Source organism: Papio anubis, chromosome 5 (assembly GCF_008728515.1).
Source record: "Papio anubis isolate 15944 chromosome 5, Panubis1.0, whole genome shotgun sequence".
Lineage (NCBI taxonomy): Eukaryota > Metazoa > Chordata > Mammalia > Primates > Cercopithecidae > Papio > Papio anubis.
In genome coordinates this window covers 172,491,815-172,506,947 of record NC_044980.1, presented here as the reverse complement: position 1 = coordinate 172,506,947, position 15,133 = coordinate 172,491,815, and the positions used below count along the sequence as shown (strand labels likewise).

General features: G+C 48.6%; 1 protein-coding gene across 1 annotated transcript in view; it reads left to right on the top strand.

Annotated features, from left to right (window-relative positions):
* The window catches only part of RNF130 (ring finger protein 130), a 149,385-nt gene extending 138,641 nt beyond the window's left edge, over positions 1-10,744 (top strand). The window contains exon 8 of the mRNA XM_009209710.3: positions 8,597-10,744. Within this exon, the coding sequence (XP_009207974.2) occupies positions 8,597-8,706 (110 nt within the window). The 3' untranslated portion in view covers positions 8,707-10,744. The remainder of the gene's footprint in view (positions 1-8,596) is intronic.
* Positions 10,745-15,133: the final 4,389 nt, after the last annotated feature.

Below are 15,133 nucleotides of genomic sequence, written 5' to 3'. Positions count from 1 at the left end.
GGGGTAAGAATGGTCTTTTCAAGATGGCGCTGGCTCCACTGAATATTTATAAAGAAAGAAATGAATCTTAATTCCTACTTCACACTATACTGAAAAATTGACTTGAAATGTATGATAGACCTAAATGCAAAAGTTAAAACCATGAAGCTTCTAAAAAATAAGATAAAATGTCTTCAAAACCTTTGGATAGGCAGAGACTTCTTAAACTGGACTCAAAAAGCCCTAACCATAAAATACAAGTTAGATAATTTGTTCCACACTAAAATTAGGAAATTTTGCTCATCAAAATACAGTTTTGGAAGAAGATACCTGCAGTGCTTTTAACTCACAGAAGACTCATAGTCACAATAAAGGAGAAGACGACTGACAACCTGATGGGAAAATGAGCCAAAGAAATAGAGACATTTCAGAGCAAACCAGATATACAACCAGCCTGCAAATGTATGAAAAGTGTTCATCCTTTTTGGTCATTGGGCGAATATACATTAAAACATAGTGAAATGCCATTTATACACCTGCTGGAATGCTAAAATGAAAAAAAAAAAAAACAGAAAATATCCTTTATTGGCACAGAAAGAGAGCCACTGGAATTCTCATTTACTGGTGGGAGTCAAAGTGGACACAGCTGCTTTGGAACACCATCAGTGTCTGCTGACGCTGAAAATGTGCACGCCCTGAGACCCGGCAGTCCCACTCCTAGGCATCGTCCCAGGGAACTGCATGTCCGTGTGTACAAAAGATACAGAAATGAGTGTTCCTAACAGCAGGATTCAGAGAGCCCCCAGAGGAGACAATGCAAATGCCTGTCCATAAAGATGAGACAAGTAAATTGTGTGGTGGTCAGACAGTGGAACATGATGCAGTGGTGAAAATGAAGGAACTGTTGGTGTATTCCATGAGGCGGATGGATGTTGCAACATAAATGTCAGACATTTGTGTGTCTGACAGAATCTAGACACAAAAGAATATATTTCCTGTTTCCATTTATATAAAATTAAAAATAGACAAAGCTAGGCGGGGCGCGGTGACTCATGCTTGTAATCCCAGCACTTTGGGAGGCCGAGGTGGGTGGATCACAAGGTCAGGAGATGGAGACCATCCTGGTTAACACGGTGAAACCCCATCTCTACTAAAAATACAAAAAAAAACTAGCCGGGCGTGGTGGCAGGAGCCTGTAGTCCCAGCTACTTGGGAGGCTGAGGCGGGAGAATTGCTTGAACCCGGGAGGCAGAGCTTGCAGTGAGCCGAGATTGTGCCACAGCACTCCAGCCTGGGCCACAGAGCAAGACTCCATCTCAAAAAAAAAAAAAAAGACAAAGCTAAACTATGTGCGAGAAGTCTGGGTTATGGTTTCCTTTGGTGGGAGAGAGAAGGCATAGTGATTGGGTGGTCACTGGAGGGACTTGTGGGGTGCTGGTGGTATTCTGTTCTTGATCCAGTGATTATTTCGTGGGTGTATTCTCTTTGTGGAAATTCATTGAACTGGATACTTATGATTTGTGCACATATCCATATGTAGGTTATACCTCAATTAAGAGTTTACTTGATAACATTATGTAGCAGTAACAAAGATAATAATTAGTTGACCAGTACACATCCAGTGTATTTCCCGCTGTCAAAAAATATGTGTGCTTCCTTGGCAAAGCCAGAATCATACCGGTCTCTGAAATTCAGCTGCTTGTGTGTTCCTCTCTTTGCATTGTATTTTTCTCAAGAAAACTGGTTAACCGGTGTAGATTACTGACTTAAGTTCTGACCCATTTTCTTATTGCCAAAGATTTGGTATCAGCTGATCACTACCCTAACAAAAAAGATTAGGTCATTTCCACTTCTGACGGTGACTAGAAAAAGGAAACTATTTTTGCCCTGTTCTCACCCCATAACAATCAACACAGAAGGCTTCCGTGACCAAAAGTCAGTGGTGGGGGCAGTGTCGACTGGGGCCAGGGGGCCCACATGCAAAGTAAGCAAAGCAGTTCTGCAGCAGTTGCCGACTGGGTACCCCTCAATCCTGCTGCAACGCTGTCTACCTGGAAGTGGCATCCAGTCCCCCAGAGTGAGGGCTCAGTCCCCAAGACTGCCCCACTTCCAGTGCCCAGGGCAAGCCAAGTGTTCTACCCATGCTTCTGACCAACTGGCTATGAGTCAGGGGGCCCACCACCCCTCCTCAGGTCTGATTAATTTGCTACAGCAGCTCACACAACTCTGAGATTTTTATTTATTTATTTGATTTTTTTTGAGATGGAGTCTCGCTCTGTCGCCCAGGCTGGAGTGCAATGGCGCGATCTCGGCTCACTGCAACCTCCACCTCCCTGGTTCAAGTAATTCCCCCGCCTCAGCCTCCCAAGTAGCTGGGATCACAGGCACCTGCCACCACACCCGGCTAATTTTTTTGTATTTTTAATAGAGACGGGATTTCACCATATTGGCCAGACTGGTCTCAAACTCCTGACCTCAGGCCATCCGCCTGCCTTGGCCTCCCAAAGTGCTGGGATTACAGGCGTGAACCACTGCACCCGGCCTGAGATTTATTATGAAGCATATTGCAAAGGATAGAGATGAAGAGATGTGTCAGAAAAAGGAAAATTAAAAAGAGAATTTTAACAGTGGCCCCGATAGCTGTGGTCGGGCACATGAATAATAAATCCTAGGCGTATAAATAAAGCTGACCTCTTGCGTGTATGAGGAGGTTAAGTAGTTCACTGACAGGCACTAGTTGTAAACCCATTTATCAAAGGTAGAACAAAGACAGGATGGAATTGGTCAACCTCTACCAGACCGTAAGTTGCCGAGCCTTTCTCCCACCCCACGCAAGTGCACGTTTACCTTATGGTACGGGTAGCGTCACTGAGCACCAATCAGAACCACAAGAATAGAAAGCTGCTTCCCTGCCTCACGTCCTCTGCTCCCCCTTTCCGTGCCACGTGCACCCCCCGTTGGAAAATGTATGTCTGCTGTGCCTCATGCAGCCTCCTTTGAGGCACATTCTCCGTCTATGTGGAGTCTGTGTTCCTGGGCCCAAGTCTTCAAACTTGGCTCAGAATAAATCCAGCCATGTGTAGTGACTCACATAGGTAATCCCAGCACTTTAGGAGGCCAAGGTGGGAGGATGGCTTAAGGCCAGGGCTTGGAAACCAGCCTGGTCAACCTAACAAGACCCTAGCTCTACAAAAGAAAAATTTAAAAATTAGCCAGACTTGGTGGTACGTACCTGTAGTCCCAATTTCTGGGAAGGCTGAGGCAGGAGAATTGCTTGAGCCCAGGAGGTTGAAGCTGCAGTGAGTTAGGATCACACCACTGCACACTCCAGCTTGGGCAACAGAGTGAGAGCACCTCAAAAAAGATAGATAGATAGATAGATAGATGGATGGATGGATGGATGGATGGATGGATGGATGGATGGATGGATGGATGAAACCCAGCCATGGTTCTCTGGTTCCGATGCCTGTTATTTCACTTTTTGGTTGGCAGATGCGTAGGGCAAGGCATGTGAGAAGCAGCTTGGAGTTCAGTGCCCTCCCCTACTGGCACCTCTGCGTGTTTAGCTATCCCCCAAGTATCCCAAACCCAGTCTTTTGGGTTTTTATGGAGGCTTCATTACATGGGCATGACTGATTAAACTGCTGGCCATGGGTGATCAATGTAACCTTCAGCCCCTCTCCCCTCCCTGGAGGCTGGGGGGTGAGGCTGGAAGTCCCAGGCCTCTAGTCCTGCCTTGGTCTTTCTGGTGACCAGCCCCATCCTGGAGCTACCTGGGGGCTGCCCGCCTTCACCCACCTCTTTAGCATAAGAAAGACACCAGTGTGGAGATTCCAAGGATTCTAGGAGTTGTGGGCCGGGAAGCCCGGATAAAAACCAAATATACATTTCACAATATCGCAGATAGCTTTAATTCATCCTGAAGAGCAGGAAACCCCCTGGCCATCGCTCTGTTTTTCTTTTTCAGGACCTGAGCCTTGCTCTGTGTCTGGCTAGGTGAGGCAGGGCTGGATCTCAGCTCGACCGCAAGCCTCCGGGCCTGGTTTGCGCCCATTCTCCTGCTCAGCCTCCTGAGTAGCTGGGACTTACAGGCCGCCAGCCCTCCCAGCTAGTTTTTTGTATTTAGTAGAGACTGCCTCAACCTGAAAGCAGCCAGATGGAGTTCCGGACCCCCCGGACCTCGATCCGCCCTCACCGCCTCCCAAAGTGCTGCTGATTACAGGCTTGAGCCACGGCTCGGGCCGCTCTGTTTTTTCATCTTTCCTCCCTTAGCACTGCTGACTGTGTGATGCTTCTGGGGACTGAGTGGATCCTTGGTCAGCCCAGCTTGATCATGATTCATGTAATCTTGCTCTTGGAGGGCTACTGTGTATAGATAACAAGCATCTTTGATCCCATTTTAAAATTTTTATTTATTTATATTTAATTTTCTTTTTTTTTTTTTTAAGATAGTCTCACTCTGTCACCTAGGCTGGAGTGCAGTGGCTCGATCTCGGCTCACTGAAACGTCCACCTCCCAGGTTTAAGTAATTCTCCTGCCTCAGCCTCCTGTGTAGCTGGGATTGCAGGCACCCACCACCACGCCTGGCTAATTTTTATATTTTTAGTAGAGATGGGGTTTCACCATGTTGGCCAAGCTGATCTCGAACTACTGACCTCAGGTGATCCACCCACCTCGGCTTCCCAAAGTGCTGGGATTACAGGCATGAGCCACTATAACCAGCCTGTATTTAATTTTTATTTATTTTTTAAAAAAAATTGTTTAGGGACGGGGTCTCACTGTGTTGCCCAGGCTGGACTTGAACTCCCGGGCTCAAGCGATCCTCCCACCTCAGCCTCCCTAGTAGCTGGGATTGCAGATAATGACCTTCAAGCCCGACTTCATGCCAGTTTTTTAAATGCAGAAGACTTTTAACATAGAAAAGTTAAGAAAACAGAGATTGCCGTGCCGCTCATGAACTAGCACTGAAATGCTTTCATTTAATACTCGTCTGTTGAGTAATCTGCTGAGATTATAGGCGCAAACCTCCATGCGCATCAAGTTCCAGTATTTCTAAGCCTAATTTCAAGCCTTGTAAAGCTACAGTAATCAAGACAATATGGTGTTAGTGTTGTTAAAAGAAAAACTTTAGAGAAACTAAATTTAACAGAGTTTAATTGAGCAAGAGTGATTGAAGAATTGGGCAGCCCCCAGGACCGAAATAGGTTCAGAGCAACTCTAGGGCTGCACCGTGGTCAGATTTATGGACAGAAAAGGGAGGTGAGGTACAGAAACAGCTGGATGGGTGAAGCTAGGCCTTTGCCTCACTGAACCCGGTTTGCACTGTTGGCCGCCTGTGATTGGCTGAAACTCAGCCGCTGGGATTGGCTGAGACCCAGCTCCTGGGTACAGGAGTCGGTTACAGTCTGTCACACGTCCAGTTAGGTGACAGTTCACTGTGTATGGAGAAACCTTTAGGCTGAACTTAAAATATGTAAGGAAGCAGTTTAGCAATTTAACAGCGCAAAGACAGACAAATGGATTGCTGGAACAGAATAGTGCCCAGAAATAGACCCGTTTACAATCAATAGATTTTCCGTAAAGGTGCCAGGACAGTTCAGTGGGGGAAAGGATAATCTTTTAAACAATCGACAACTGAACAATTGGATATCCATATGCAAAATAAATAAATACATAAAATGAACGCCAACTCTTATTTTCTACCATTTTCAAAGATTTACTTGAAGTGGACCATCTAAGTGTAAGAACTAAAACTGTAAAGCTTCTAGATGAACATGTAGGAGAAAATCTTAGTGACCTTGGGATTCTTAAATCTGACACAAAAAGCACAAACTGTAACAGGAAAAAATGAATAAATTTGATCTTACCAACATCTGAAACTTTTAATCTTCAAAAGATACTGTTATAAAAATGGAAAGGCAAGTCACAGACTAGGAGGAAATATTTGCAAAATGTGTATGTCTGGCAAGACTTGTATCGAGCATTTTTTTTTTTTTTTTTGAGACAGGGTCTCGCTCTGAAGCACAGGCTGGAGGGCAGTAGTGCAGTCTTGGCTCACTGCAGCCTCTGCTTCCCAGACTCAAGCGATCCTCCCACCTCTGCCTCCCAAGTAGCTGGGGCTACAGGTGCTCACCACCACACCTGGCTACTTTTTGTATTTTTAGTAGACATGGGGTTTCGCCGCATTGCCTAGGCTAGTCTTGAACTCCTGAGCTCAAGCTATCTGACTCAGCCTCCCAAAGTGCTGGGATTACAGGCATGAGCCACCGTGCCCGGCCTAGAATTGTTTTTAAACCCTTGTACTTGATAATATGAAGACAGCCCCAGCTGGGCATGGTGGTTTGTGCCTATAATCTCAACACTTTGGGGGCTGACGCAGATCGCTTGAGCTCAGGAGTTCAAGACCAGCCTGGCCAATGTGGTGAAACCCCATCTCTATTAAAAATACAAAAATTAGCTGGACATTGTGGCCCATGCCTGTAATCTCAGTTACTTAGGAGGCTGAGGCACAAGAATCTCTTGAACCCAGGAGGCGGAGGTTGCAGTGAGCCAAGATGGCACCATTGCACTCCAGCCCGGGTGACAGAGCAAGACTCTGTCTCAAAAAAATTTTTTTTAAGAAATTTTTTTTTTTTTTTTGAGACGGAGTCTTGCTCTGTCGCCCGGGCTGGAGTGCAGTGGCCGGATCTCAACTCACTGCAAGCTCCGCCTCCCAGGTTTACGCCATTCTCCTGCCTCAGCCTCCCGAGTAGCTGGATTACAGGTGCCTGCCACCTTGCCCGGCTAATTTTTTGTATTTTTAGTAGAGACGGGGTTTCACCATGTTGGCCAGGCTGGTCTTGAACTCCTGATCTCGTGATCCGCCTGCCTCAGCCTCCAAAGTGCCGGGATTACAGTCATGTGGCGTGATCTTGACTCACTGCAACCTCTACCTCCTGGGTTCAAGGGATTCTCCTGGCTCAGCCTCCCAAGTAACTAGGACTACAAGTGCCTGCCACCATGCTTGGCTAATTTTTGTATCTTAGTAGAGACAAGGTTTCACTATGTAGGTTAAGCTGGTCTCGAACTTCTGACCTCAAATGATCCACCCACCTCGGCCTCCCAAAGTGCTGGGATTACAGGTGTGAGCCACCACACCTGGCCAGGACCACCTTAGAACAGCCTGGCAGCTTCTGAAAAAGTTCATTTTTTTACAGTCATTTCACTTCTGAGTATTTACAGGTCTAGGAGACATGAAAGCATATGTTCACACAATGTGTGTGCACAGATGTTCGTAGCAACTTTATTTATAAGAGCCAATTTATACTATATGATTCCACTTACATAAAATTCTAGAAAGATGCAAACTAATCTATGTTTCCCTGGCAATCGGAGTAGGGTAGAAAGACGGGGAAGGGATTGAGAGGCACCAGGAAACTTTGGGGTGGTGGATATGTTCGTTACCTTGATTCTGGTGTCAGTGTCACTGGCGTATACAGCTGTCAGAGCTCACCAAATTATGTCCTTTAAACATGTGCTTTTCATTATATGTCAGTTATACCCCAGTAAAGCTTAAAAACAGTTTTATAGAAAAGGAAATGTAAGCATGGCTTAGCTTTGAGTAGCACAAATAGTCAAATAACATAAATATGGAATTTTAAAATCAAAATATAATTATATTGGGGCAATGGAAAATATGTGCAATAGTGGAGCAGGGGAGCGGTTAGAAGAAAATCCTCATCTTCCACAGTGGGAATTCAGTAGATAAAATCTAAGACTGAAAAAATTCAGAAGGATCAACATAGGCATATTAGGTTGCAGTGAGCCGAGATCACACTACTGCACTCCAGCCTGGGCAACAAGAACAAAACTCTGTCTCAAAAAAAAAATATATATATATATATAATCAGAGCCTCCAAGTCACACCTCAAGTCTGTCCAGCTGTGAGGAGGCTCCGTGCCCATCCCCAGGACCAAACCGGAACAGGTGCTCAGATGAGAGGGCTGGGGGCAGTCCTCCATAAGATGGTGTGCCCAGGAAAAAGTCTTCACATTTCTAAATGGAACCTTTTAAGAGCACCAGGCAGCTTTTGCTTTGCGCAGCTCCAGTAGTTAGTCTCTCGGGGATCCGAAGATTGGAACTTAGATGCTTAAAGCTTGAATTGAAGGATGCCCGCACTCTTTGTATTTCTCTAATGAGAGCCCCACATGAAGGATAGTTAAGAAAACGTCATGCTTCAAAGATAACCTGCATTGGCCGGGCGCGGTGGCTCAAGCCTGTAATCCCAGCACTTTGGGAGGCCGAGGCGGGTGGATCACGAGGTCAGGAGATCGAGACCATCCTGGCTAACATGGTGAAACCCCGTCTCTACTAAAAATACAAAAAACTAGCCGGGCGAGGTGGTGGGCGCCTGTAGTCCCAGCTACTCGGAGGCTGAGGCGGGAGAATGGCGTGAACCCGGGAGGTGGAGCTTGCAGTGAGCCGAGATCGCGCCACTGCACTCCAGCCTGGGCGACAGAGCGAGACTCCGTCTCAAAAAAAAAAAAAAAAAAGATAACCTGCATTGTTTCCTCCAAGCCGTGTGAGAAACATAGGCCTGGTGACCTATTAAGTCTCTTTCTCTTCTTCCTTTTCCAGGTGGTCACTTTTTTCATCGAAACTCCTTGTCCCCTCGGAGTCTGGTGTATGAAAGCGAATTCTCCACAATCGAACCTTCTTTGGACATGTATGATGAGAACAAAACCTGAATTTTAAACAGGGGCTCTTGGGGTCACTGCTTTTGTGATTTGATTTCTGATCACCTTTCTTATTTTGTATTCTCCTGTCAGCATCCGTTTTGGAAGAATGGCAGCACTTTCCAAGCACAGGTTGGGGTTCAGGGTTAATTTGCAAAGTTCCCCAAGGTGAGGCATTGAGGACAGTAGTATTGCCCAGGTGAGCCTTGTGGTATTGAAAACCCGCCCAAGCTGATCATTGAAGGTGGGCGCCCAGCAAGCCTGGCTGTTTGCAGAGAAGAGGCTGGGCCCAGGATTAACGTTGCATTGGAGACGCATCTCTGAATACTCACATGCTGTTCTGTGCCAGGGAAGCTGGGGTTTTTAACATCCTTTTGTGGTCCCTGCTTACGACACATACCTCCCTGTGGGAGAAGCTTCCTACCCGTGTGGAGTGCAGGTGCTGCTCCCTGACTGGCTCTGGATGCTCCCCTCTCGCTTATTCTACTTCCTGCTGAAGGGTCTCTTCTAAAGGGGGTTGAGAGAAGGCCTTGCCTTTGTGTCTCCTCTGAGACTGACCACCCACTTCCTGCCAGGGCAGGGCTGTGGGAGGCGCAGGCCGTGGGGCCGGGTCTGTGTGTGGGGCCAGGCAGCCATCTGCATTGCCATTTTCCAGCCTCCATGTTGAGCATGACGTAAAGTGACAAGTGTTTATGTCAGCACAGAAACACTGAAGGCCCTTCCATCCTGCAGCCTGTGGACATTTCTACTCGGCCACCCCTGAGTATAGGGAGTGTGTGTATAGGGAGGGGGCACCCGGGAGCCCAGCCCAGCAGTGTCTCTGGGCACAGTGATTTCACGGGGATGGCCAGCAGTTGTGAAAAACAGAATGATCTGGAATGTCTCATTGGGAAGGCCAAACCCCCTTCTTGCTGCGGGTGCCAGATAAGCTCTCACCTTCAGTGTCCACTGTGCAGCCCAGTCCCCTCCACCAGTCCCAGCATAGCATGAAAAGGCACAGGAGCGCCAGCTGCCGGGCTTACAGGACAGGGTGCAGCAGCCCGCATCCCAGGCCAGCATCCCAGGCATCAGGGACATGCAGGATCTTCCCACACACCTGGGATGACATCGAATTAGCATGATGAGAAAATTGCATCTTGCGAGTAATCCCAGTCCAGAACCACCATGGGCAAATTTGTAAAACGAATCTGCACACCCTCTTTGCAAAAGGACACACCTGAGTTGAGTCTGCCTGTCCTCACTGGTATGAGCTGTGTGGGGGCGTGAGGCGCACAGAGCCTGGCTGTGAGAAGAGTTACCTCAGTCTGCACATGCCTAGGGTCAGATCTGATGGCAAACCAAGCAGACGCGTGAATCCCCCGCCCTGTTCTCACTGACTGTGGAACATGAATTTGAAGTGGACACTTGCCATTTTTCCATGTGCAGCTTCTCCCAAAGTGTCTTTTCTCGTGACGTGTCAGTAACATGCCTCAGACACAGGTGTGCCTGAAAGAAACCTGCAGAGCCCCGGATGGAGACAGCCTTCAGGAGCGTTGTCAGAGAGCGAGCAGTGGCATTTCGTTTTCGCTCGTTTGGGACTAGAATGGTGCAGATTTTAAAGGTCTTAGCGGCTTTTGTGTTTTACCTTTTACCAAGGGCTTTGGGTTTTGTTTTGTTTTTTTTCTTTATAATACTCTTTGTACTATAAAAATATTTTCAATGAGCAGCTTCAATATAGCATCGTTCAGAAAAACAGGTTTCCCCATTGGGCTCTCAGAGAGAGGATGAGTCTGTGGGAGGCTAGAACCCATTTGCTGGAGGTTCCAGACACGCGCCTGCATTTATATGTGTTTGGCCCACCTGAGAGATAGGAGAGCTCAGTTCTGATTGTTGCTGTGTTGTCTATACCACCTCCTTGTTTTCCCAAACCAAAACTCAGACCCCAATGTAGCATTTTCTCCTGATTTGAGGTCCCACCAAGGTGTATACATTAAATTCCACTCAAGACAGTTTCTTTACTGAAAAGGTGTGAAATTACTTGAGAAGAAATAAAAAGTTCAGGCCCCTAGAATCTGTCTATTAATATAACATGTGAATTTCTGGGAAATCTGGGGCACACATTCACTGTAGAATAACCAAGGAGGCATTCCTTGCAGGGGAGCATCCTCAGAACCGTGCTGTGGATCCTAGCTTGACACCCTTTTCTGGAAAATTGGGGTCACTCTCTGGCTCAGCTACAGAATGGCCTGTCTTTGTCAGGAGGGACACTAACTTCTCATTAAGGTCATGCTCTTCAGGAATAGAGGAAAATTTGGTTTTTGGTTTCCGGGTTTTTATTTTTATTTTTGTTTTTGTTTTGAGACAGGGTCTCTGGCTCTGTCCCCCAGGCTGGAGTACAGTGGCGCAACTTTGGCTCACTGCAGCCTCCACCTCCTGGGCTCAAGTGATCCTCCCACCTCAGCCCACCGAGTAGCTGGGACCACAGGCACGCGCCACCACAGCCAGCTAATTTTTGTGTTTTCTGTAGAGATGTGAGACTTCGCCATGTTGCCCAGGCTGTCTTGAATTCCTGGGCTCAAGCAATCCGCCCCCACCTCAGCCTCCCAAAGTTCCAGGATTCCAGTTGTAAGTCACCATGCCCAGCCAAGAATGGCATTTCTTTTTTAATCCCAAATAACAGCCTCTTCACTAGCTGCTATGCTGGGGGAAATCCCTGCTAAGTCGGGACCCTGGCAGGAAGCGGTCGGGGCTGCTTGTCCGGCGAGCACTGTGAGGTCACATATCGCCACATGGGCAGCGCTGCCCTGAGGCACTTGGGGAGCAGTGTTCTGCCTGCTGCGGGTGTGAGGGGGTGCGGAGAGTGAGTGTTTCAGTTCTCGCAAGTCTTGCCACCAGCAGTGGTTATTAGGAAATGTATGATAACCTCAGTCATTGTTGAGGGGGAACTATTTGAAGTAAGGAAGAGGCTGAGGAGTCAGCTGTTTACACCACACACCCACCCCCCTGCCTCCAGTGGACTGCTGTGAGCTGGGCCTGTGCCAGGTGAGCAGAACCATGGGCATGTATGGCAGGATGAGCAAGTCTAGGGCCAGGGCAGCCATCAGCATCCTCTGGGAGTTGGTTGTGACTATTGAAATGCAAATGCTTAAGCTTTGGTGATTTTTTTGTTTGTTTGTTTGTTTCTGAGATGGAGTCTCGCTCTGTTGCCCAGGCTGGAGCACAGTGGCGCGATCTCGGCTCACTGCAAGCTCCGCCTCCCGGGTTCACACCATTTTCCTGCCTCAGCCTCCCGAGTAGCTGGGACCACAGGCGCCGCCACCTCACCTGGCTAATTTTTTGTGTTTTTAGTAGAGACGGGGTTTCACCATGTTAGCCAGGATGGTCTCGATCTCCTGACCTCGTGATCCGCCCGTCTCGGCCTCCCAAAGAGCTGGGATTACAGGCGTGAGCCACCGCGCTTGGCCAAGCTTTGGTGACTTTTAACATCCTAAGGGAGGAGCTGCCCATAGTAGCCCTCCTTTCCTGTTATTCCAGAGGGAGGGGAGGCCAGACAGCCAGGGCTTCCAGCGCAGGAGGTGGAGCTCAGCAGCCAGTTGTGGTGGTGAGCATGTCTGCCCAGGGCTGCCTGCCTCTGCCCTCCTCTTGGGAAGACAAGCTCTGCCTCCAGCTAAAAACTCCTCACAATCCTGATGAGCCTTGCTTTTGCAGATAGGCCCCATCTCCCAGCTCCCCTGGTGGTCCTCAGGCCTGGCTGAGAAGCACATCCACAAGGCACTGTCTTGAGCACTGGTCTGGCACCTGCCAGCCTCCCTGATGCGGCAGCAGCCCCAGCTGCCAGTGAGTCTGATGATATTTGGAAAAGTATTTTTTAAAATGAGATTACTGAATTTTACAAACTTGACATTTTCTATTGGCTTTAGAAGCTCTTCTCATGTTTTTATTCCCCTCACATCCAATCTATTCATTGAGCTACATGCTAAATCAAATTGGTTTTTTTATATTTTTATTTTTTTAGAGACAGGATCTCGCTCCGTCGCCCAGGCAGGAGTGTAGTGGCACAATCATGGCTCGCTGCAGCCTTGACCTCCTGGGCTCAAGTGATCCTCTCACTTCAGCCTCCCCAGTAGCTGGGACCACAGGCTCATGCCACCCACGCCTGGCTGAAGCTAGTTTTAACTGAAGAAAAATCAAAGTGTTCTCTTGCTGTTAACCTTTATTATTGAGGCATTGGCTCTGCTGTAGGAAAACAAGGAGGTGACGTTAATGTCAGTGGTTGACATTAACCGCTGGCAAGTGGCAATGCGGTTCCTTGACAAGTGGTTGCTGCTCTTAAATGTCAGGAAACAAAAACACTGATTTTAGAGATGTAGAATGTAGAAAGAAAAGAGTGGGGTTCTACAGTTAATATCATCAGCAGACTTTTATTAAGCTTTCAGTCTGTGCAAACACATATACTTGAAGTTGGGGTGAATCCGTGACCATTAAAATTTTGGCTGTTCTAGACAATGGGCACATTATCAACCAACTGGGCTGTGAGAGCAAATGATAAGAGGGTGAATCTGGATGAGGAGGGACTTCCAGGGCACAGGCGAAGGAGAGGCATTGCAGCCATAGACAGGCCCAAGCGAACAGTCAAGAGAAGGCAAGGACAGTGGCCAGGAGGCAAGGACAGCACTTCCTGGGCAGGGACCGCTTGCCAGGGGGACCAGACTCCTGTCTCTGGAAAGAAAAGGAGCCGCACTGGGGGTCAGGGAGGCTGGGCACGGCCCCGGCCTGGGATGCCAGTCCTGCCTGGGGCCCAAGGCAAAGGGGAGGCGTTCACAGACCCCACCCCAGGCTCTGACACCAAGTGGAAGAGGAGGGAGACTGAGGCAGAACCTGGGCTTCCAGGCCTGGTGCCCGGGTGGGTGTTGATGGGACCCAGGGAGAGTCCTGTGGGGATACTTCAGGTCTGGGCTGGCAGGGGCTCTGGAAGGAGGCATGGAGGTGCGAACCTGGTGGCCAGTGGAGCTGCAGTGGGGGTGAGGTGGCCAGGGTGCAGACCCCTGCATCAGACCGCCTGCAAAGCTGTGTTTATTTATTTATTTATTTATTTTGAGTCAGGGTGTCACTCTGTCACCCAGACTGGAGTGTGGTGGCGCAATCTCAGCTCACTGCAAGCTCCATCTCCCAGGCTCAAGTGATTCTCCTGCCTCAGCCTCCCGAGTAGCTGGGTTTACAGGTGCATGCCACCACGCCCGGCTAATTTTTTGTATTTTTAGTAGAAACGGGGTTTCACCATGTTGGCCAGGCTGGTCTCAAACTCCTGACCTCAAATGGTCTGCCCGCCTCGGCCTCACAGAGGCTGGAATTACAGGTGCGAGCCACTGCACCGGCCTGTTTCTGAATTTTTTTAGAGACAAGATCTCACTCTGTTGCCCAGGCTGGAGTGCAGTGGTGTAATCTCGGCTCACTGCAGCCTCGACCTCCCGCGCTAAAGCGATTCTCCCACCTCTGCCTCCCGAGTAACTGGGACTACAAGCGCGTGCCACCACACTCAGCTAATTTTTAAAAAAAGATTTTTAGAGATGGAGCTTCTCCATGTTGCCCGGGCTAGCCTCAAACTCCTGGGCTCCAGTGACCCTCCTGCCTTAGCGTCTCAGAGTGCTGGGATTACAGGCGTGAGCCACCACGCCCGGTCAGAAGCTGTGTTTTAAGTGGACATGCCATCTTGTCCTGCTGAAGTATCTCCATGTAATCACAATATCTGTGGCACCCAAATCTCCTCCTTCCTTCTCCCTCCCCAACACACCCCCACAGGTATGCACACACTGACATGCGCTGCAGGCAGAATCTCCCAAGGGGGGCTGGTCAGGAGAGGTGTCCCTGAGTTCAGATGGAGGTGGAAGCCAGAGTGGGGCTGGACCCGCCCAGTGACATGAGGATGGGGCTTGGGATAAAGCCCTAGGGACACTGACATTTAAAGTGTGGACAGAAGGCGCTACTGAAGGCAATGGATGTAGAAAAGCAATTGAGTACGATTTCCGTCTTCACGAACGGCTGTCCAGCTAGCTCTCACTTCCTTTCCTGTGTTCAGTGTCACCCGGAGGCAGAGTTTAATGTGACTAAAGTCAACATTGGCCACATTGTCAGTGAGTGTGGGGAGATGAGTAAGGGCTCATCGCAGGGCGATACCCACAGCTGAAAATAGCGCCTTCCCCTCCCAGGTCTGGTGAGAGCAGTTGTTACATATGAAGGGCGTGGAGTTTGGTCTTGTATTTTGGCCTTGTTGGTAAAGCATTCCAAAGCTTCGACACACCCTCCTTTTAACCCATTAGGAAAGGCTGTTGATTGTAATCTTCACACGGTGCCCTGGGCTATGGTGAAGAGCCTTGCAGAAGAACTGGGAGAAGCCCTACACGGATGTGAAGTATTGTAGCATCAGAAAAACACACCGGAAAACGGCAGGTGGGGACAAGGT